The sequence below is a fragment of the Saccopteryx leptura genome, chromosome 8 (genome assembly GCF_036850995.1).
Source record: "Saccopteryx leptura isolate mSacLep1 chromosome 8, mSacLep1_pri_phased_curated, whole genome shotgun sequence".
Taxonomy (NCBI): domain Eukaryota; kingdom Metazoa; phylum Chordata; class Mammalia; order Chiroptera; family Emballonuridae; genus Saccopteryx; species Saccopteryx leptura.
In genome coordinates, this window is record NC_089510.1 from 2,201,946 (window position 1) to 2,226,204 (window position 24,259).

Genomic DNA, 24,259 nt, shown 5'->3' on the forward strand with positions numbered 1-24,259 from the left:
TTTGTGTGTGTGTATGTGTAATTTTTACCAGCCGCCCTCCAAACACGTCCCCTCCCCAAAATGAGCACCTCCGATCTAACCCGCCAGGTGGTGTTCCCTTTGGACCCCACATTCAGAGTGTGTTCTGATCACCTTTGTTGGTTTTGCTTTCTGAAGACGGGTTGTGGTTCCGACTCCCTCCGAACGGAAGCTCAGGAGGACGGGATGGTGGGTGCGCAGGCTCAGGGGAGCAAGAGCTCCGCCTCCTCCCTGCACCCCACTCCCGTTCGGACTCTGTCAGCGACTCCTGAAGCCGAGTCCTCGAGGTGGCAGCACCCTCTGTCCCTGACGGACGGACCGGGGCCCCAGCGGGTCCACAGCGCTGTCTTCTGCGCGCCAGGCGGGCTGAAGGAACCGCCTCGCAGTGGAGGAACGTGAGACAGAGCTGCCCAGGAGGACCGACGAGCCCCCTGCCCATCCCGGAGCCCCCGTGCCGCCAGCCCTCTGTCCCGAGTCCCTACAGCAGCCTGGTGCAGGGGCCTCGTTACCCCGTGTTGTAGATGGGAACCCCGAGACCCACAGGGGTTAGGGCCTGCTCCCCGGCCTCCGTCCAAGCCCCCACGCAGCGGGGCCCCGTTAGCAACAACAGAGCCCCTGCCATCTGTCTGGTCACACCCCGACGGAGCGGGGAGCAGGCTGCACTTCACCCCCGGGGGGCTGGGAACCAGGAATGGGCCCTGAAAATAACTCAGGGGTTCCGGACGGCGTGAAAGAAACAGAATAGACCAGAAAATATTGGCGTATATTTCGTGTTTTGTGAAGTGTGTGTGTAAAACTGGCTTTCTGCTGTGTGTTGTGATAAAAAAAAAAGTTTCTAAAACTCTGATTTGGGGGTTCATGAATGAGATGAGGTGAGAAGAGGTAGATGTTGGGAGTCCAAGTGTCTGTCTCTCCAGAAATGGACCATTCACTAGTTTCGTCATTTCAGACACACTCTCTCCCTCTCCGTCTCCTTTCCTTACGGTTCTTCCCAGCTCTGGACCGCTACGCTCCTTTGAGAAAGCACAGGAGAGCAATCTTTGTCCCTGCAGGTGAGAGAGCATCACTGGGCACCGAGGAGCTTTTCTGGGGGAGGGGTGCTTTTCGCCTGAGCAGAGAGGTGGCCATATTTTCTGGGCACGGGGGACCAGCATGAGCAAAGCCACGGAGGTAGGAGTCCAGGAGCCCAGGCTTGGGAGGGTGACACACAACTGGGGGGCCATGCATGGTGAGCTCCCCACCCACGGCCCCTCTGGGAGGGGGCAGCCACCATCCAGCTCTGGAGGAGGAGCCAGGTTTCCAGATTTTTTTTTTTTAGCAGAAATTGGAACTTGCATGTGGAATGCCCTGGTCTGCAATGTAGACCACTGTATCAGTTAGGGTAGAAGGCAACATTTCTGTAACAGAAACACTTCAAAATCTAGCGGCTCTAAGAAGACGGTGGGGCAGGGGTGGGGAGTGGAGGGACCTCTGTGCTCCACACATCACTCAGAGACAAGGCTCCTCCCTCTTGTTGTTCTGCGGTCCCTGAGGGTGGAGTCGCTGTCCCTGTCCCAGGGGCTCTCAGTAACTGTCAGCGAGCGAGCGGGGTCTGCCCACAGCCTCCCCGCAGGCGGGCGGCCACTCCTTCCTCCCATCACTGCGTCCACCGCACGGCAGGATCCACCGTGTCAGCAAACACGTTTCTGCAATGTCATCGGTAACAGTTAGTTCCCTGCGGATACGTCATAACGGCACATGGTACTCGTGCTTCCTTCTTTGGGCACTTTCAGATTGTTCCCCTGTGTTTGCTGTTCAAAACGATACCGTAGTGACGTTGCTTAGCTACAACTTTACACCCAACCTTCTCATATTTTGTGGCACAAGTCTTACGATAATCAGAGCGTGTGTCTTTCGGGCTCCTATCTCTCTTACGTTCCTCGTCACGGCTCAGGGTCCATACGTGCCTGAGTTGCCGACAGAGCTACCTGGCCTGTTCTGGTCCGCAGTCCCGTTTCTCTGTGGCTGCACCGATGTCACAGGGCCTTACAAGGAGAACTTTATAAAACCAGGTTTTACTGTCTGCGGGAGTGGGTCTTTCTTCTCCTTCTCCTTTGAGGTTCTCTTAGCTTGTCTCAGCCCCTCCACCTTGTGGCTCCACCGACTCGTACAGTTCGTGGGTGTGTGGATACGTTTGTGGAAGCAGTAACGTCCGCATAGAACATTTTTGAGGACTGGAGTGTGTCACAGCAGTCGGCACCCTGGAAAAAGCGATGCCTGGCCCTGGCCGGTTGGCTCAGTGGTAGAGCGTCGGCCTGGAGTGCGGGGGACCCAGGTTCGATTCCCAGCCAGGGCACACGGGAGAAGCGCCCATCTGCTTCTCCACCCCTCCCTCTCTCCTTCCTCTCTGTCTCTCTCTTCCCCTCCTGCAGCCGAGGCTCCATTGGAGCAAAGTTGGCCCGGGCACTGAGGATGGCTCTGTGGCCTCTGCCTCAGGTGCTAGAGTGGCTCTGGTTGCAGCAGAGCATTGCCCCCTGGTGGGCAGAGCGTCGCCCCCTGGTGGGCAGAGCTTCGCCCCTGGTGGGCAGAGCTTCGCCCCTGGTGGGCGTGCCGGGTGGATCCCTGTCGGGCGCAGGTGGGAGTCTGTCTGACTGTTTCTCCCCGTTTCCAGCTTCAGAAAAATACAAAAAAAAAAAAAAAAAAAAAAAAAAAGCGATGCCTGTGTGTCTGTCCACAAGCAGGTCATAACAAGATTTTTTTTTCTTTTTTTTTTGTATTTTTCTGAAGTTGGAAACGGGGAGGCAGTCAGATTCCCGCATGCGCCCTACCAGGATCCACCAGGCACGCCCACCAGGGGGCGACGCTCTGCCCATCTGGGGTGTTGCTTTGCTGCAACCAGAGCCATTCTAGCGCCTGAGGCAGAGGCCACAGAGCCATCCTCAGTGCCCGGGCCATCTTTGCTCCAGTGGAGCCTCGGCTGCAGGAGGGGAAGAGAGAGACAGAGAGGAAGGAGAGGGGGAGAAGCAGATGGGTACTTCTCCTGTGTGCTCTGGCTGGGAATTGAACCCAGGACTCCTGCACGCCAGGCCGACGCTCTACCACTGAGCCAACCAGCCAGGGCCCCAACAAGATTTCTAACAGAAGAGGACCAGACGATATGTTTTCTGATTTTAGTTTGGGTTGACGATAGACCGTTGTTGTTGACCTCCTGCCTCTAGTAGCTGCTTAAGAAGTGTAAGTCTTGCCTGACCAGGTGGTGGCGCAGTGGATAAAGCGTCGGACCGGGATGCGGAGGACCCAGGTTCGAGACCCCGAGGTCGTCAGCTTGAGTGCAGGCTCATCTGGTTTGAGCAAAGCTCACCAGCTTGAGCCCACGGTCGCTGGCTCGAGCAAGGGGTCACTCGCTCTGCTATAGCCCCCAGTCAGGCACATGTGAGAAATCAATCAATGAGTAACTAAGGAGCCACAACAAAGGATTGATGCTTCTCATCTCTCTCCCTTCCTGTCTGTCTGTCCCTGTCTGTCTTTCTCTCTGACTCTGTCTCTGTCACAAAAAAAAAAAAAAAAAAAAAAAAGTGTGAGTCTAACGTATGGGTCTCTGGACAAGTGACAACAGCGAGTGGAGTGGCAAGTAGAACGCATGGCCCTCATTCTTGTCCCTGCCTGTGTGGCACCCACATGCCCTGACGCTGGCGAGTGACGGATTCTATACTATCCTGAAAAGTAGGCCTGGACACGCTCAGCGGAAACCAGAGTGTTTTCAAAGCTCTTTTCAAAACTGGAGACTTTACCAGCGAAAGCAAACCGGGAATCGTTTACAGAAGCATGTCGAAGGCATGACTGTGTTAGATTTGGGGGCCTGGGGTCGGCTACTGCCTTTTGCAAGGCTCACGGGCCAGGAAGAGAGACGTCCACCTTTCCATGAATAAGAAAACAGCAGGAAGACAGCGTTCAGGGAGCCTGAGTCGGAGCCACAGCGCAGGTGAGGTGAGAGACACTCTGCGAGGGGCCCGGGACACCCCAGTGCCTGGCGGCCTGATCCCAGACACACTGTCCTGAACCGGAACGCGCACGGACCGGCCAGCCGGCAGCCCCCACACGCCGTGTGGCTCCCGACCCAGCCTGAGGGAGAGGCACGATCTGGAGTCAACAAGCCGAGAAACCCCCACTTCCGCCGCGGTCGCTGGACGCGCCGACGCCAACCGGGTCCCAGGCAGACCGGGCGCCGTCCGCCCGAGCTGTGTCACCGAGACTCGCCACACCGGGGAAGGGGGCGCGCGGGGGCGCGTCTGCGGGCACCAGGGAGATCGTGGACTGACCCGCGGAAGGTCCGCGAGGCCGTTACACCGAGGAACGCCGCAAAGTCCACGTGACCCCCGGGACGTCTGTACACTCCTTCATGCCTTCGCCCAACAGATGTGCGTCCAGTGCAGTAATCCATCGGCCAGCAACCTGTGCTGACCTCTTAAGCGGCTTTAGAGATGGACGTGATGCTATTAGCAGGTATTTAGGTTGACGTCTTAAGGGGCAGTCTGTCTGCCTTGGCACTGGGGCACTTGCTCACGAAATACCGTCTTTGTCTTTGAGAAGCTCAGTTTCTGGGGCCCTGTTTCCTCCACACTGGGGACCCCTCCCCTCACAGTATGTCCGATGGTTTTCAGGAGAGTGAGGAATGGTTTTCAGTTTTCGTCAGGGGCTGGTCTGTCTGTAACACTTCTTACTTCTTACTCATCTTCCTCGCCTTTCCCCACTGTTTAAACAAAGAGAGAGCACGTCTAAGCCTTTGATAGGCTATAATCTAGCTGGCATGCGTTAATTTCTTAACACTTATTTATTTTTGTTCCTTTCCGTTTCTGGAACATGATAATGGTGTTTTATTTGTTTTTGTTTTTTTCCCCACTGGTGGTGGTGATACACAATTTCTATCTAAAATAAAGGTAAATTCGGTCTTAAACCATGAGCCAGATGCAAGAAAATCTTTTTTTTTTTTTTTTTTTTACAGAGACAGAGAGTCAGAGAGAGGGATAGACAGGGACAGACAGACTGGAACGGAGAGAGATGAGAAGCATCAATCATTAGTTTTTCGTTGCGCGATGCAACACCTTAGTTGTTCATTGATTGGCTTTCTCATATGTGCCTTGACCGCGGGCCTTCAGCAGACCGAGTGACCTCTTGCTCGAGCCAGCAACCTTGGGCTCAAGCTGGTGAGCTTTTGCTCAAACCAGATGAGCCCTCGTTCAAGCTGGCAACCTCGAGGTCTTGAACCTGGGTCCTCCGCATCCCAGTCCGACGCTCCATCCACTGCGCCACCGCCTGGTCAGGCGATGCAAGAAAATCGTAAAGGAAACAATAGAACAAGCGGTTCTGGCCCCCTGACAGGAAAGGGGGTGGGGGACTGAGCGGATCTGGGAAACTCGGCCCAAGGAGACACGCATGCACACACGCACACACACACACACGCATGCACACACGCACACACGCCTCCGCTCGCCTGAGTCTGCGGTGCGGGCTGAGTCACGGCAGGAGCTCCGGGCACGGGCTGCCTCTTCTTCCTGTAGTAATCAGGGAGTGCTCCCTGGAGGAGGCTTTTCAGCCCTTGGAGACAGGCAGTGGAGTGAGGAGCCTTGCAAATGGGAAGATGACTGTGAAGGCCCGAGGGTCAAGGCGTGTGACAGGGGTTCCCCAATGCAAGCTCAGCTGGAGGCTCTCCCAGGACCTGCCCTTGGGGGTAGTCATTCCGTGGGTAGGGGGAGGGGGGCGTGTGGAAGCCTCATCTCCAGAGGGTCCTCGGACCACACTATGAGAAGGCTTGCAGACCTGGAGCATAAACCCAGAGCTGTGGGTCACACCGCCTGGTAGCATTTCTTTTGTGTGGTCGTGGATTTGCAAAACGTCCACTTTCTTCTGCTGTTCCCTGCCACCACGGCTGAGTTCAGTTTCGGCACATACACAGTTTCACGTTGCCCACAAGTCTGAGTGCCTGTTGGCTACCAGTGAGGTGGTGGTCTTGCAAGAGAGAGATTGGGAGGGGAATGCTTGCATGGGTGGGAGGGGGAAGAGAGGAGACCCCCCCCCCCCGGCTGTGTTCTCAGTTCATACTTTCTGTATAAGCCTCCTATGGGGCCAGGCATTCAGGGGTCCTCGGGGAACACCATGCAGTAAGTTTGCTAGAATTCTATAGGACCTGGCTATTATTATTCATGGGCACGTTTCGTGTCTTGTGGCCAGTCTTTTTGAAATTTCTTTCCTTCTCTGGCGGGAGAGTCTAAGCACAAACTTCTGTTTTGACAGGGAACCATGATTGTGAAAGCAGACGACATTATTTACTTTCCACCGACAGCAGGAATCAGCTACGTGGGAGTCTTGTCAGTAAATAAAGACTTTGAATCAGGAGAGGCCGGAGGATTAGACTGCACGTGAGCCCCAAAGGCACGCAGGGCCTACCCAGCGCTCTGCCTAGAACTAGCAGATGGATACACAGTTGTTAGGGGGTATTTTCTGTTATTTAGAGAGCTATAAAAGGTAGCTGGCCCAGGCTTGGGTTGTGGGTGGGCTGTGGGCATATCTGTAGTTACGGACCACGTACGTATTTCTCAGGGTTCCCAGCAGAGCTAAGGAAGCAGTCGCCTGCTTACGTGATAGAGGACTTTCGTAAGGGCCATCAACATTCGAGCTGATGGCCACAATGGTTGGACAAATCCAGCTGTTTATGGAAACAATGCCACTCAGCCAAGACACACCAAATGGCACCGTCCCTCCTGGGTTCTTCTCCATCACGGTACGCCACGCAGGAGATCAAAACTTGAGAGATGGGCCCTGGCCAGTTGGCTCAGCGGTAGAGCGTCAGCCCGGCCTGTGGAAGTCCTGGGTTCAATTCCCGGCCAGGGCACACAGGAGAAGCGTCCATCTACTTCTCCACCCCTCCCCCTCTCCTTTCTCTCTGTCTCTCTCTTCCCTTCCTGCAGCCAAGGCTCCACTGGAGCAAAGTTGGCCCGGGCATTGAGGATGGCTCTGTGGCCTCTGCCTCAGGTGCTAGAATGGCTCGGGTTGCAATGAAGCAACACCCCAGATGGGCAGAGCATCGCCCCCTGGTGGGCATGCCGGGTGGATTCCGGTCGGGTGCATGTGGGAGTCTGTCTGACCGCCTCCCTGCTTCCAACTTCAGAAAAATACAAAACAACAACAAAAACCCCCCCAACAACTTGAGAGATGGATATCCAGTCAGGGCACACGAGAAGCGACCCTCTGCTTCTCTTCCCGTCCCCCTCCTGCAGCCAGTGGCTCGATTGTCAGCCCCGGGTGCTTGGAGAGAGCTCAGTGATTTGAGCATCACCCCCTAGTGGGCTTGCTGGGTGAATCCTGATTGGGGTGCATGTGAGAGTCTGTCTGTCTATCTCCCCACCTCTCACTTAAAAAATAAAATAAAATAAAAATAATTTAAAAATTGAGTCATTGGCAGGTAGTCATATCCTAGGCTTGTGCCTTCCTTGACCAAGATCAATCTTTACCTTAACTGAGTCCGTCTACTGTCCTCGTGCCTCTAACGTAGCACACCTTCAGGATGTCAGGGTAACCCCCTTTTCCCAGACCCCTCAGGGCGCAGCCTCCCAGCAGCACAGAGCCCACGGACCCCCCACTGTTACCTTGTTCTCCCGCCCACCATCTCCACCTGCTGTGAATGCTCGTTGCTAACTGCCCCGTGCCCACCAATGGGAAAGAAGGATGTGTCTGTCCGTTTTACTTTTCACCCAATCCCAGAGATTTCCCCCGTTGCTCCTCCCGCCTCCTGACCGACCGACCACCAATGGAGTCCATGTCACCCTCTCTGTGTCTCCTGCTCTGAGTCTAGTGCATGAAATCCGCTGTAAAACTGCTCTTCTTTCCATCTGTTGAGATTTTTGCTTCCCAGCAGCTGTTGTCAGTTTGGCTCAAACAAACTCTTATAAGACTTTTTCTTAGGCTGGACATTTTTTCCCCCCCATTAACAGAACTGAGAAGAATTACTTTGCACTGGGGGAGATGGCTTCCTTCTGTCACTAGGGACTGTGACTCTAACTCTGGTGACGCTGCCATTTTGTCAAGCAGAACACCATGTGCTCTGATGCTCTGAACAACCTTCAATCTCTGGGCACAGAGTCCAGCTGGTGGCCATAGCTGGACAACGCTTCTCCATCCTGACTATAAAGCTGTGAACTCCAACAGTAGGTCCAAAGCCCACCAGTCTCCTACTACGCTCTGGACAATGTTTTGGGCGGGAAAATGAAACAAAATATCCATCATTAAAATAAAGATGATAAGATAGATCTGGACAAGCCCAGGTGTTGGTTGAAAAAAATCAAGATAGCTCAGGACAATAACATTTTAATTTGTTATGTTGTACCAAAATTTCACCAAGTCCCTTAGATGCTGAAATACCTGACAGGTTGGGGGGCATTGTCTGCAGAGGAAGAAAAAACAATGTATTTCCATAGGAAGACGAAAGAGTTTAGCTAGGGATGGGATTGGAATTTAACCTGGGACATGAATGTGCAGATTGCTTCGCCAAAACTAAGCCAGGCAGGGATTTGCAGAAGAGACTTTTTCACCTAATACGTTGTGTCCTCACAATGGAAAGATTGCATTAAAAATAGCCCACAAGGCGGAGGAGAATACCCCAGTTCGACAAAATCAACAAAACAATTTATGCTCTAGAAACGGTCGTGGCAGGACGTGGCAACCACCATGCATGCTCGGATGGAAAAGGTCACTCCTTTGAAGTAAGTAAAACCACACGTTTGGTCGTGACTGGGAAGGCAGAAATCTGCGAAAGGACAAGGACATGTCGTCCAAAAATAAAAAAAGTAAGAAGTGTTACAATTTGAGCCAAAATTCTGTCCAGCTTTTCAGCATGGAACTAGGCAGGGTCTGAGCCAACAGATAAAAAGAGTCGATGTAACACATTGGGAGAGGGGAGGGCGACCCATGGAGCAGAGAAGACGCAGGATGAAACTTCAGGTTGAGAGCTAATTCAGGTCTTTCTCTGACTCCCCCCTCCCCCATCCCTGTTGGGTTTCCTCTCTTGCACTCGTCAAAGTTACGCAAGCAGAAAGCTGTCCCAGGCCACGCCCTTCCCCAACGCCTGTGGGAGTGAAATTCGTGGGCACAGAGGTCACCGGGGGAAGATGGCTGGGCGTCTTCTGCACCGTAGGCTCCTAGAAGCTGCCGGGATGGGGATAACATTGCCTTGGAGTGGAACGTGCTTCCGTGCGCGGCAGCATTGTAACGGTGAGACTCAGGACATGCGCGGGGCACCCGTCCTCCTTCGGGAAGGACTGAGGTCACCGCGCAGTGTGTGGCCATAATTTCCTTCTCCTTCTGCGTAATCCAAGCAGAACGGCTCTTTTTTATTTGTTCTTGGTCAATACCGGAGTCGAGGGTGACGGACCAGTTCTGGAAATGTGTGTTATTGTAGTTGATTTTTGTGCCCTCCTGGGTGAGTGGGGGTGGTAGGTGTGCCACCTGGCAGGGGGCTGCACAGGGACAGAAGGAAGGGAGGCAGGGGTCGCTTTTGAATCGACACGGTGAGGCTAGCAGCCGCTCAGAAAATGACTCTGTTAGCCACCTGATGACCTGATGCGACAAAAAGGGTGGTGGTGGGGGCCAGTGTCCAGCCACTCCTGTTACCCTGAGTGATTTATTGTAGATGCTCACCCACCAGGGTGTGCTACTGTGCTTCCCTAACCTGACATGCAGACCAGTTACCGGGGAATCTTGTTACAATGCCGTGTGTGTGTGTGTGTGTGTGTGTGTGTGTGGTTGTCAACATTCCTGAGTCAATCTCCGTGCTCTTGCTGGGCCAAGATCCTCCTGGACTTTTCTTTCTTTTTAAGGACTGGCCTCGGTTATCAGTATGTCTCCTGTCTAGATGTTGTTCTGATCAAGTGTCCAGTCTCGGGACACTCGCCTGGAAGGCAGGAAAATGATATTGAGAAGTAGGCTTCTTTCCGTTTAAGAGGGAATATTGCACTGCCTTGAAGTTCTGTATGTTTCTACGGTTGTCTAGTTTCAGAGTTAAACGAATCACCTCTTTTGTTTCTTCTCTCTCTCTGCCTCCACAGCTGAGCACCTCAGGCCCAGGGACTCTGCCTACATACAGTTCCTTTATTGATCGTTACGCTCTAACAGCTGGCTGATGACTCAGGGGAGAGAGCTCTGTGGATAACGGCTGACTTGACTTGGATTTGTAAAATGCAGGTTCTGGGGCCTGAAACGCCGCGTCCCTAACAAGCTCTTAGGAACCTCCATTCAGCTGACCCGCTGACCACACTTTGAGGGGCAAGGCCCAGCCGGCGTTGGGGACCAGGGAACTCCCGCTGGGATGAGCCCCGTTCTCCCTGAACCCCCTCCCCCTGTCTCTGTCCCCACAAACCTCAACCTGAACCCTCATCTAGAAAAATCAAAAGCCCTCACCAAACAAAATCCCCAAGTGCCCGGAACATAAACAGGGTAAAGAAATCGACAGGCACCCCTCTTCCTTGAGGACCCCGAGTCCTTTTCCCTGGAGTCACCGCTCCCTCGAGGGGGCGAGCCTCTCCTCCGGTGTGGGAGCAGGGGTCAGCCTCCCCGGGCCACGCCGGGCCACGCCCTGGGCCTCACCCATCACTCAGCCTGGCTTTTATTTTTCTAGCCGTTCTCTGGGACGGCGGCTGTGACCCCCGTGTGGCAGGCGGGAAACGAGGGCTCAGGAGACTGACCATCTTGTCCAAGAGCCCAGAACGAGGAAGTGAACTTGCAGGACGTGGAGTCCGGCGCTCATTCCAAATCTTACAGACGAGCCACTGACCGTATGTATATCTCATTCCTAAATCTCAGGGACTTCATTCCTCCTGTCAATACTGGGAGGATGTGGCAGCTGACAGCCTGTTATCAGGTGCTGCGGTGACTGAGGGAGAAGTCACCTTGGAGGCACGGGGGTCCCACACGAGGCACCCTTTATCTGTTTTAAACAGAACTCCATTACTGCTGAGTCATGCGGGATGTCCTGTGTAGAGTGTCCAGTAATGTAATGTTATCTCCACATCCTCATGAGACAGCTGCCTTGTGACAGGGTTGATGATTTTATATATATATAATATATATATATATATTATATATATATATATTATATATATTTTAATTCAGTGGGAGACAGGGAGGCAGAGAGAGAGACTCCCGCATGCCCCTGACCAGAATCCACCTGACATGCCCACCAGGGGGCGATGCTCTGCACATCTGGGGCGTTGCTCCTTTGCTCAGCAACCAAGCTCTTAGTGCCTGAGATGAGGCCATCCTCAGTGCCAGGGGCCAACTCGCTCCAATGGCGCCATGGCTGCAGGAGAGAGAGAGAGAGAGAGAGAGAGAAGGGGGAGGGGTGGAGAAGCAGATGGGCACTTTTCCTGTGTGCCTTGACTTCCACATGCCCGGCCGACGCTCTACGTCTGAGCCAACCGCCTGGGGCCAGGGTTGATTATGTCAAGCGCTGTTTCAAAATACAGCACAGGTCCCGTCTCCTGACTGATCAGGCCGAGGTGGGAGACGGGTCCAGCAGGTCCGCAGAGGGAGGGGGTGGCCGTCTCAGCGGGCACAGGGCCATGACTTCTAAGCCCCTGACTGTCAGGGGACAGGCTCTGCGTGGAGAGAATGGGTTTACCCCCAGGAGGAATTCCTGGAAGCTGAACTCCAGACTGGGAGGAGGGGGCCGCGGTCAGAGCAAAGGGACGCTCCCAGCTTCAACCCCAGTTCAGTGTCCGGAGGACCTATGAGAGCCAGGGCTCTGCGGGGAGCTCCGGGGGACGGGAGAGGGGTGTCCAGGTGCCGGAGGGCCCACTGTCCAGCCGAGGAGCCCGTGGCAGCCTTCAGTGTGGGGCGGAGACGTTTCACTGCACAGGGAGGTGGGAGGGGCGCGGAAGCTGCTTCTGTTCTGCTTTGTTGTTGTTCCCCAGCAAGTACATTCAAGAAGCCTTTCCCCAGAAGTTGTTCATCCCTGTGCACTTGGACACGATACGGAGCTTCAGGCCGCTGGCTGGGAGGAGCCAGCCAGGCTGGCCCATCCGAGTGCCGGATGGAGCCCACACAAAAACTGCTCTCAGAGGACCGAGTTTCGGCACTGTGGGACGAGGGTGCACCGGCCCGGGTTCTGAGAACCGGCACCTTCTGCTCCAACTCTGTCGTCGCTTTCATCCTAAATTGTGGAGACGTATTTAAGGACTCTAGAGTCCATTTTCTATACTACGTAATTCTTTTTATAAGGACCCACAGAAAGCCAGCTGAAATATTAACCGGGCACTTACGTGCCAGATACTGTACACTGTGCTCGTAGTGTGAATAAAGTAGTTAACAAAGAAATCAACATGGATTGAGCTTAAAATCGAGGGCACAATATTTTTTCTTAACTTCTCTATGGCAGGCAAAGCTGTCGATCCTCTGAGCAACTTTCCTTCTTTCCTCTTGCTGCTAGGAAGCTCGGAGCCCCCACCATCTTTTTATTTTTTTTCTTTTTGACTCACCTTTAGCATTTTCCCAGGACCTCATGGAATATGAATGGTTACACATACCCCTGGCTTCATGTTCTTTTTCCTTTGAATCATTTTCTTGTATTTATTTTTGTGTGCCACCTCCCATTCCAATACATATATATCTCGCTCTGTATCTCTATAGCTATAGCTCTATTTATATATTTAAGTAGGGGAGAAAACTATATTTAAACAATCATAAAAGAGCCCAGCTGGTTCCTGGGACCGGAAGTTAGAAGATCTTCATGATCAGATGCGGTCTTTCATTAGCCGTCTTGACTAAACAGGAAGACTGATTAGCGTGGGAGCGCGGTGTCCAGGCTGTGTGGGTAACGGGGTCAGGGGTTAAGAGCGAGCAGCCCAGTCAGGGCTGGTAAGCAACAGGGCCTGGCCAAGGTGTGCATGGTGAGGTCGCTGGTGCGGAAGTGGGGGGCCGGGCTGGGGCGCCTGGGGGTCACTGGCTGGTTGGCTGCTAGACTGTCAGGGTGGGAACCGAGGAAAGAAAGCCCTGCTTTGAGGGCAGATGGAGGAAGAAGGCGCCCATGACAGCGCGCGCGTGTGAAACCACATCTGTAATTAGGCGGTAAGCCACCGCGTCAACTAGGGAATTTTCCTCGTGAGCCACAGAAATGGACTGACGGATTTCATGGGGAGGAGGGAGGGATTTGTGGATGCATCTGGAGTAGCTCACAACAATCTAAAGAAAAATAGCCTGACCCGTGACGGCGCAGTGGATAGAGTGTCAACCCGGAAGGCTGAGGTCGCTGGTTCAAAACCCCGGGCTTGCCTGGTCAAGGCACATAGGATAGGCAATCAATGAACAACTGAAGCGAAGCAGTAATGAGCTGATACTTCTCGCTCTGCCCTACCCCCTCTGTAAAATAACCTCATCCGTTCAAACCTATTGTACTGAGTGTCTCCCACATTCGAGTGTCAATGCCATGAGTGGGGGTGGGGGATGGGGGTGGGGTGGGGGTGGGGGATGGGGGTGGGGTGGGGGTGGGGGATGGACCAGGCTGGTCTGCCTCACTTCCACACCCCACGGAGTTAGACCGGCACCCAGCACCTTGTAGGCGCCCAGTTAGTATTTCTTAGTGTTCAGTGACCCTTATTCTATTCCTGGGATAAACCAGCTTGGTGGTGGCGTGCTCTCTTATTCACACACGTTGTTCAATGAGATGGGTTTTGCTGATCTTTTGTCCGGGAGTTTTGTGTCTGTTAATCAGTGTAAAGGACCTATGTCCTACCTGTCCAGTCCCCGTGAGTTGGGGACGTGGTCCTTTGTTTTCTTCACTCTGGAAGAGTTTGTGTCAGATAGAAATGATCAGACCCTCGAATCTGGGGGAGCCCTCTGCAGAGCCCCCCAGGCCGGCCATTTTTCCCTTTACTGGAAGGTTTTAAAAGACGGCTTCTTTTCCTTAATAAACCATAAGACTGTGCAGGCGACTTCTCTTCCTGACAGGTAAGGAAAGTTTTCTCCCCCCACTCCTTGGAACTTGACCATTTCACTGGAGTTTTTAAACAAAATTGAGTAGAGTGGTTGTCTCTGGAGTTCTTGTGTCCTCTCACGGGTTGATCAGTATTCGTTACACGACGTTCAATCATGTGAAACACGGAAGGGCCACCCCTGGACTAGTGGTGAGCATGTATGTTAAATTGAGGGTTATGACCAATCCAATCCTGTGTCCTCAAGTTCCACTGAAGATGCATTGTTTTTTTGAAATAAGTGATGGAATCTATCTTGGTGGCCAGGGCACACTCACCTTCCTTCCCCCCCCTCAAAGGTGCCCCTTGCAGGCCCCCAGCCACACAGACAGGCTGAGATGACAACTGCCCAAGCCTCTCAACCTCGCACCTCGTCCCAATTCCGACTGGGAAGGCCTTGAAAGACCACTCTGCCGTCCTCCAACAGGCCGGGTCCCGGGCCTGCAGCACCCCAAGGTGTTAGGTTCCCTGTTTGTGTCGGATTTGGGAAAAGCCCCAGAACGCACCCCCCCCCCCAGCAGTTTCCTGTCTACATCACAGACACGGGAGAAGGGAGCTGAAAATTAAGGACGGCTAGGGGTGTGACCGGCTCCCAGCTGATGCAATGATGACGGGACTTAATAGAGGTCTGGGTCCTTAGGGTGCCCAGAGGAGGAGGGCATGAACACCGAAGGGGTTTCTGAACAAACGAGGTGAGACGTCTGCCAGCCCCGGGGAGGGTGGGGACAGGGGAACCTGAAGATTTACGTCAGGTGAGCCCTTACGGTGGGGGCGCCTAGCAAGTGGATTTACTACTTTGCCGGCTGTGATCCAGTGTTACAGAACTGCCACAAAACTGTTTCTATGCAAACAATCATTTAAAAAAAATGGGGGGGGAGTCCTTACATCAAAGAACTGAAATTCATGTGCTTTTCAAGTAATCACACAGCCAGAGACTAACTTAAAAATATGAGACGTGATTTTTCTAGGGGTCACGCGGAAGACTGAGACCGAGATGTTCCCCCGACAGAACCTTAGTGTTTGTGAAGGGTAGGGGACTGGGGTTGGGTTGCATTTTTCAGGGATCTGGCATGGTGTTGGGGCCAACTTGGACTTGATGAACATGTTAAGGACACTACTCTTTTATGGATTCTTGCTGAATTGGCCAAGAGTTTGCTTAAAGGCTTTAATCACTGTAAAAAAAAAAAAAAAGAATAGAAGACTAGATAAAGAAGATGTGGCACATATACACCATGGTATACTATTCAGCCATAAGAAATGATGACATCGGATCACTTACAACAAAATGGGATCTTGATAACATTATACGGAGTGAAATAAGTAAATCAGAAAAAAAAAAAAAAACCAAGAACTGCAGGATTCCATACATTGGTGGGACATAAAAACGAGACTAAGAGACATGGACAAGAGTGTGGTGGTTGGGGGGGGGGGGAAGAGGGGAAGGAGGGAGAAGGGGAGGGGGAGGGGCACAAAGAAAACTAGATAGAAGATGACGGAGGACAATCTGACTTTGGGTGATGGGTATGCAACAGAATTGAATGACAAGATAACCTGGACATGTTTTCTTTGAATATATGTACCCTGATTTATTGATGTCACCCCATTAAAATAAAAATTTATTTATAAAAAAAACACAAAACAGAAAAAAAAAAAAAAGAAAAGGGTAGGGGGAAGAAGAGGCAGCGTGGGGCGGGTCCGGACAGGAAGAGGTGGGCGGTCACTCAAAGGGTACCACCACCTTCATCTGTACACAGGGATGAAGAAATGTGTGTGTGCTGACCTGCTTCCGGAGGTAACGCCCGGCCACTGGAGAGCGCTGTGTATAAATCTCCAGCTCCACTCTCTCTCTACCTGCATACAACCTGTCTCAGGAAGGCCTCGCCCTTCATGTGCTCAGGGACCACCCAGGGGGTACAAAGGATTATCAACACTGCCTGGCGACATCATGGAATTTTCCGGAAAATGGGGTAAAGTCAAGTTCTCTGCACATTGCGCTACCCGGACACTCCCATGAGGGCCCTTTCCAGAGCCCCGGCATTTAGAAGATTCTGTGAGGCTCACTGAAGAAGAATGGCACAAACGCAAAAAAAGAAAAGAAAAAAAAAAATTAGCAGGCTCTTCCGGCTGAGAAAGGCTGTCCAAAATGACACAAAAATAAATTTGCATGAACTCCAGTCAAACTTGCCCCAGAACTCCTTGGGACAGGAGGCCAACACAGTGTCTCCAGATTGCTGTATTTACCCCACTGATGAGCTTCATTCAGGAAGCCGGGCGATGCAGCCAACGCCTCCCCACGGGGGTTTAATCTAACACCTTATCACCACCGGGTACTGGAGGCTATTAGAATTGTCCCATTTTACGGATGAAATTGAGGTTATGGCTTAGTCTTCTTTGGGGAGAGAGAGAGAGAGAGAAAGAGAGGGAGAGATGGAGAGAGAGAGAAGCTTTTCCTCGTTATCTTTAAAGAAAGTATTAAAACAACTCAAAAATGATCGACTTCAACCACGGTGTTTCCTTTAGGGTCAAATCGTTTGATCTCATCTCGGAAGCCAAGAGGCAAGGCAAATGTCTTGACAGTGGAAACAAAGGGTCACCTCCCCGCACCCCCATTCCCGAGGACGTCAGGCGGCAGCGGCCGAGCCGGGAAGAGAAGCACCTGCTGGGGGCGCGCTAAGCCCGAGCGGCCCTCAGGGCTGGAGGAAAGCCTGGGAAGACGCCCCGCGGCGCAGTCCCTGGAAAAACCTCTCCCTGGACCCCGGGGTCGGAAAGATTTACGACTTCCTCGGTCACGGGGGAAAAGGAAAACCTCAGGCCGGCTGGAATCCGAAAGGCGAGGGTCAAAAAGCCCCGCGAGCAGCGCGCGGCGCCCTCCCGGCCGCGGGTGCTGCGTCCTCGGTTTCCCGACCGGCCGCGCGGCTGCGACCCCCCGGGGAAAGAGCCGAGTGGGCGGCCACCGGGGGGATTTCTGGCCAAACTTTCATCCCCTCCTTTTTCCGAGAGAAAAGACGTGCGGCCGAGCCCGGCAGGATCCAGGTTACACAGAGCTCGGGGCGCCCCGGTGCCCCGCCACCACTGCACCCCGCGCGCCGGGCACGCATTGCTGCAGCCCCGGCGCGCGGAGGGCGGCCCGAGCGGCACGCGAGGAACCCGGCCCCGCGGCTCAGGGCCCCCTAGTCCCCGGCAGCGGCGGCGGCGGCGGCGGCGGCGGGAGCCCGGGTTGCGAGGGGGCGGGCGCGGGGCGCGCGGCGGGGGAGGGGAGCGCGCGGAGGGGCGGAGCCGCGGCGACGGACGGCGGCGCGCACCAACCCGGCGCCGCCTGGCAGGAGCCGCGCAGAGGCTGGTCCCGCGCCGCTGCAGCCGCTCGGCGTAGGGGAGTCTGCGAGCATCGTCCTCCCGGGCTCCGGTTTCGCGCGGCGGCGGCCGTGGGGGTTTCTCCTGCCCCGAGACCTCGTCGGCCAGCAGCGCCGGGTGCCGCGAGCGGGGCAGGCAGGGGAGCGCTGCAGGCCGGGGCGTCCTGAGCCGAGAGCAGCGCGTGGAGGGTCCTTCCGGGCTAGTCGGAGGCTGAGCGGCGGGGACTGCCGGCCATGCCCGCCCGAGCATCCTCCGAGTGATGGAAGAAGCCGCCGCCGCTGCAGGTCGCGGTGCGCCCCATCCGCCGCCGCCGGAGAGATGGGCCGATCCAGGGCGCGGAGGCCGAGCGCGAGAGAGGCGGAGCCGCTGTGCCGAGAGCTAGGTCTCGTCTAAGCCCCCTCCCCCCAACCTCCCCCAGCGGGCTTCGGCCCCCGGAGCGAGGAAGGAAGCTGCGGTCTGGAGAAGGCGGGGGATACGCCGCTGGAGCCGGGCGCCCTGGGCTCCGCGGAGCGCCCAGCAGAGCTCCTGGCCGGGTGAAAGTTTCCCTTCCCCGGCCGCAGGGCGCCCGCTGCCCGGAAACTCTGCCCGCGGCTTCGGCTGCCGAGTCCCCTGGTTCCCTCGGAGGCACGGGGACCCCCAGCGGAAGGCAGCGCGCGAGAAATCGAGGAACGAGGAGCAGCGGGACAGAACACCGGGCCGCGATCCGGCGCCGCTCCGGGTCGCGCCCGCGGCTCCAGGTGAGCCGGGGAGCCAGGCAGACCGGAGGGTGGGCGTTTCTTAGGCGGAGGCGGCGGCCGGGAGGAGGATTGAGTCTCACCGGCTCCCTACGCTTTACCCTCGCAGGTCCTTCTCGGAGCCGCTGCCATGGGAGAGCCAGTCCTGGGCGTCGGGGACCAGCCGCCGCTGCCGCCGCGCCCGCCTCGGAGCCGCGGCCCCTGCCCTCGCGCCCGAAGCCGGCCCGCTGCGTCCCCGTCCCGGGTGGCAGGGCCGCCTCCGCCGCGGCGCGGGCCCGGGCTGTGCCTGTGATGAGCCGCAGCCCGCTGGGAGCCCTGCCCCCAGGCGAGCTTCCCCGGCTGCTCCCGGCCGCGCCTCCCGCTTCAGCGCGCGCCCTGCTCCCGCCGTGGCCCCGGCGCCCCGGCCGCCGCTGGCCCGCGTCGCCGCTCGGAATGAAGGTGTTCCGTAGGAAGGCGCTGGTGCTGTGCGCGGGCTACGCGCTGCTGCTTGTGCTCACCATGCTCAACCTCCTGGACTACAAGTGGCACAAGGAGCCGCTACAGCCGTGCAGCCCCGACGGGCCGCTAGGGGCCGCGGCGGGAGCGGCTGGGGACGCCTGGGGGCGCCCGGGGCCTCCGCCGGCCGTGTCGCGCCGTGCACACACCCGCTTGGACACCCGCGCTCCGTACCGTCCTCCCGCCGCTATCGCCGTCGGGGCGGCTCAGGCAGCCGCGGCCGGGGCCGCAGCCCCTTTTGGCAACAGCACCCGGAGCACCAGGGGTGGCGAGGACAAGCGGCAGTTGGTGTACGTGTTCACCACGTGGCGCTCGGGCTCGTCCTTCTTCGGCGAACTCTTCAACCAGAACCCCGAGGTGTTCTTCCTCTACGAGCCGGTGTGGCACGTGTGGCAAAAACTGTACCCCGGCGACGCCGTGTCCCTGCAAGGGGCCGCGCGGGACATGCTGAGCGCTCTCTATCGCTGCGACCTCTCGGTCTTCCAACTCTACAGCCCCGCCGGCAGCGGGGGGCGCAACCTCACCACGCTGGGCATTTTTGGCGCCGCTACCAACAAGGTCGTGTGCTCGTCTCCGCTCTGCCCGGCCTATCGCAAGGAGGTCGTGGGGTTGGTGGACGATCGTGTGTGCAAGAAGTGTCCACCGCAGCGCCTGGCGCGTTTCGAGGAGGAGTGTCGCAAGTACCGCACGCTGGTTATCAAGGGCGTGCGTGTCTTCGATGTGGCTGTGCTGGCGCCGCTGCTGCGCGATCCGTCCCTGGACCTCAAGGTCATCCACCTGGTGCGCGATCCCCGCGCTGTGGCCAGCTCACGGATCCGCTCGCGCCACGGTCTCATCCGGGAGAGCCTGCAGGTGGTGCGGAGCCGGGACCCGCGAGCCCATCGCATGCCCTTCCTGGAGGCCGCTGGCCACAAGCTGGGTGCCAAGAAGGAGGGTGTGGGCGGCCCAGCGGACTACCATGCGCTTGGCGCTATGGAGGTCATCTGCAACAGCATGGCCAAGACGCTGCAGACGGCTTTGCAGCCCCCTGACTGGCTGCAAGGTCACTACCTGGTGGTTCGGTACGAGGACCTGGTGGGAGACCCCGTCAAGACCCTCCGGAGGGTGTACGACTTCGTGGGGCTGCTGGTGAGCCCCGAAATGGAGCAGTTTGCCTTGAATATGACCAGTGGTTCCGGTTCCTCCTCCAAGCCTTTCGTGGTGTCCGCTCGCAACGCCACACAGGCCGCCAACGCCTGGCGGACTGCCCTCACCTTTCAGCAGATCAAACAGGTGGAGGAGTTTTGCTATCAGCCGATGGCTGTGCTCGGTTACGAGCGGGTGAACAGCCCGGAGGAGGTCAAAGACCTCAGCAAGACCTTGCTCCGCAAGCCCAGGCTCTGAGCGCGCTTCCCGGGAGACCTGGCTCCAGGCGGGAGACACCCACGGGAAGATTGCGGTGCGTGTAAACAAACACAGCCGGGACCCAAACTGAGGAAGCTCACGTATCTTATTATAGACCTATAATATAAATAACCACCGGGACGCCCGCTGTCAATGTTCTGAGTCTTTGAATTTCCAGGAACAGTCGGTCCATACACCCATCTCAGAAAAGGCAAGACTTGAAAAGTTCTGACCAGCTGCCCTCCTCTCCTCTGTCTCTCCTCTCTCTCTTTTTTTTTCTTTTGCCTTCTCCCCTGTTCCCCCCCCGCCCCCCACCTGCCCTTCGGTTGGAAATGGGATGCTGATGAAGTCAGGATCCAGTAACCCAAAATCTTGTTTACAAAATTTTTTGTGGTATCTGTGAACGTGTCATAGAGTCATTTGGATGTGGAGGGTGGGGGTGGGGAAAGGAAAGGGAAGGGGACCTGGTCCAGGAGCAGATGGCTCTGCTGGGCACCATACACTGAGGAGGCGTTCTTTCAAAGTAGACTTTTCTTGTAAAAAAAAACAAACAACAAAAACCCAAAAGGTTATATGTGAGTATTAATAAAGAAGGTAATAAATAATATTCTTTTTTTTATAGTTGCCTCCATTACTTTGGGTTTACCTGTGTAGTTCCAGACAGAATCTGCTTTCTATCCCCCCCCCCCCCCGGTGTTTCCCAGAGAACCGCTGGGGGGGGGGTGCTTCTGAATCCTTGGTAAGCACCTGGGAGCTGTTTTCTCACGAGTGAATCGCAGCCTGTCGGGTGCCGGGGGAAGGGAACCAGTCCTCCAAGTTCAAAGCCGAGCTGGGCAGTGGGGCGGAAAGCACACCGCTCTTGCTGTTCTCCTTGCGCTCAGAAAGGAAGAAACCGCCCCTGGAGAATCCGGGACCTTCGGTTTTGATTACCGAGTTAAAACTAGGGGCACCTGGAAGCAGAGAAGCCGTGTTTGGGTCCTGAGGTTAGTTTAGAGACAGGATTTTTATTTTCTATTTTTTTTTAAGAAAAGTATGCTGTTCAAAAAAAGACTTTTTAGACGATGAGCACACAAACCTTAAGTATTTGTCTGAAAAGACGGGTGGCAGGGGCGTGAACATCTTGGGTCAGAAAAGGGAGAGAAGTCGGTGCGTGTCTGGAGAGTCTCCCTGCCTGGGACAGAGCCTGCGAAACCTGGGAACTCTCAGGGCGCTCCCAGACTTTTCTCTTCCTCACTCCCCTCCTCCCCCAGATTTGTGCAGAGAGAGAATGGTTTATTTACCTGGGGTGCCTGTTAGGGCATGTTGCTTTTTCTTTGTCGGGTTTCCTAAAGGTGCAAAGGAGCTATCCCAGGTGCGGACAGTGGGACGCTCCAGCCGAGAGCTTTTAGATGTGAGAATGAACGAGGGGAGAGCGTGTTGGATTTTGCGAGCGGAGCCCAGGGAGGAACCTGCTGAGATTTTCCCTGCAGCGGTCAGGGCGTGTTGCTGCCGTTCTGAGCCTGTGGTTATGTATGGGCGCAGCGCTGCAGAATGTCATCTTACAGCAGCAAGGTAGGAAGCCTAAAAAAAAGGCAGGAGACCATGTGGTTACATAGTACGTGAAGTGGGATACGAGTTCAGTATAAAGACTGTTAATCAGGTACTGGCAGGTCTGGGCAGGCTGACGTCGTGTAAGGCAAATGCTGAGGATCTGATTTTAGGGCAAGAATGGTAAAACAAGAGTAAGTACGTGGGAGATACGTTAACACGAGATGACTCTTGAAGTCGAGTTCTCATGAACTGTGGAATCCACGCTGTGAAGAATTCCAAGGTAAACAAGCACAGGGGTTTTAAAAACACGTCGTTAGCAGTGGCCTTTATAAGACATTACGGAGTGGCTGACTGTTAATTGACTAAACTGGTGTTACAGTATCGTGTTTTTATTAAAGCCCTGGCACAGCTATCTCACGGGTCATGTTTTCTACGGTACGTTCGTGGTAGAGAAATTATCTGCAGCAGAATATTTGCGGTAGCTGTAATTTAAGAATACTTTTAAGTGAACCATTAAAACAAATACTAATGTTGGAGGAGCAGAGATGAAACAGGTTTACGAGGGAATGAAAACGGCATCATTACGGAGCGACCACGCTGGGCAAGAATAACCATTCACAGACACATTTATTTCGCGGGGCACTTGGCCCCCCTCACTTTTAACCGCAGTAGAAGTCATGGCCAGCTTCTGAGCGGAGGATTCCTCAGCAGCTGAGTGGTTCGTCCCTTGTACGGAAGGACTTGGATTGCATTCAAGTGGAAGTACAACGTTTTTGGGGCCTCGCATTTAAAACTACATCCGACGCTGCCTCGAGCTCTTGCTCAGATGCAATGTTTGAGCAAAACAGCCCCCAGCCCCCCCCCCCCCTCCCTTGCTGCTGCGCTGGGGGGGAGGTGTTCACCTGCGGGTCTCTCCTGCGGCAGCTGGGTGCTCGCCACTCTGCCACTCCTGGGCTCTGTGGTTGGAAAAGGTGAACTGTCACTCCTGGAGACGTGTATGTCCCTAGCTGCATTCTAGGAACGTGAGATAGGTGTAGTTCCCACTCCCGGCCAAGAGAGTCACATCAGTGACATGTTGGCCTGCACAGGGTTGAAAAAGAGAAGCATTTTTTTTTTTTTTGGCATTCCTAAGCATCTGTGGAGCCCTTCGCACAAGCAGCCCCGTGTCTCAACAAACAGCAACAGCACAAGCAGCCCCGTGTCTCAACAAACAGCAACAGAGCCGGTGACCATTTCTGAGGCAGCAGACCTGAAAGAGAGAGCCTTCTGTGCCCCTCCATCCACCCAACTTGGCAATATGTCTGTCAGCGGGGAGGGGGGGGAAATATTTTTCAGAGCAGGTCATCAGAGTGATTTTTATTTTCAAACTCTGCTCGGTTGATAGCAAGCCCGGCTTGCCCCTCTGACCCTGGAATGCCTTTGTTAATTAGAAAGCTCTGTTTATAAAAAAAAAACAAACCAAAAAAAACAAACGAAGGCTCACCATTGCATTTGGCCAACAAATATGCATTTGGAACAAGACCGTGGGCACAGGCTGGGTGCTTGAGTTTCAGGGAGCTCAGAGGCACTCAAAGGCCTCATTCATACTGGCCCCGGGGGGTACCTGGCAGGCAGGGCCTGGGCAAACCCTGTACCCTGCTGTGTCTGCCCCAGAGTGAATGCTGGATGGCTATTGATTACATCAGTGAATGAAATAGGTAACTATCAACATTTGGAAGCTCTCCGAAGGGAAAGAGGAAGAACGTGTGATCTCTGGGGAGAGCGTGCCAGGCCGTCCCCCCAAACTTGCAGACGCATGTGGGCCTTGGGTTCTGTTCGGATGTGGGGGTGGGGGTGGGCCATGGAAACATCTTCAGCAGTTCCAGGGCGACTTGGTAGAGACCGGTATCTCCCACTGATGAGGCAGAAGCCGAAAGTCGGGTTTTTCTGAGCGTGGAGGGTTACAGTGTCCGGGGGAGGGGCTGGAGGCACAGTATCTTTTTCCCAGTTTGCAGAAACAAAGTAAAAGCAAGGACCAGAGTGGGTTCACCCGCACAAGGAAGGAGGCAGCCCCGGTGCCTCAGGGAGGGCAAGAAAGCTGTTCCTTATCGTGGAAGCCACGCGATACTTAGTTATTGTTCTGGGTGCCGTGAACGCGCAGTTGGAAGGTCTGGGAGGTGGATTTCGCCCGGGGCCGGGCGTAGGCACGGTGACCGCTGGGGGCGTAGGCACGGTGGCCACTGGGGGCGTAGGCACGGTGACCGCTGGGGGCGTAGGCACGGGGACCCCTGGGGGCGTAGGCACGGTGACCGCTGGGGGCGTAGGCACGGTGGTCACTGGGGCCGTAGGCACGGTGACCCCTGGGGGCGTAGGCACGGTGACCGCTGGGGGCGTAGGCACGGTGGCCACTGGGGGCGTAGGCACGGTGACCTCTGGGGCGTAGGCACGGGGACCGCTGGGGGCGTAGGCACGGGGACCGCTGGGGGCGTAGGGGGCGTAGGCACGGCGACCGCTGTGGGCGTAGGCACGGTGACCGCTGGGGGCGTAGGCACGGGGACCGCTGGGGGCGTAGGCACGGGGACCGCTGGGGGCGTAGGCACGGTGACCGCTGGGGGCATAGGCAGGGTGACCGCTGGGGGCATAGGCACGGTGACTGGTGACCTCTGGGGGCGTAGGCACGGCGACCGCTGTGGGCGTAGGCACGGTGACCGCTGGGGGCGTAGGCACGGTGACCGCTGGCGGCGTAGGCACGGTGACCGCTGGGGGCGTAGGCAC

The 24,259-nt window shown here is 55.5% G+C and overlaps 1 protein-coding gene across 1 annotated transcript; it reads left to right on the forward strand.

Annotated features, from left to right (window-relative positions):
- Positions 1 to 17,333: 17,333 nt before the first annotated feature.
- Positions 17,334 to 20,596, forward strand: CHST2 (carbohydrate sulfotransferase 2). The gene is made up of 2 exons (XM_066347536.1): positions 17,334 to 18,100; positions 18,207 to 20,596. Exon 2 carries the CDS (start codon positions 18,389 to 18,391, stop codon positions 19,973 to 19,975), a length of 1,587 nt encoding a protein of 528 aa, XP_066203633.1. The 5' UTR covers positions 17,334 to 18,100; positions 18,207 to 18,388; the 3' UTR covers positions 19,976 to 20,596.
- The last annotated feature ends 3,663 nt before the right edge of the window (positions 20,597 to 24,259 follow it).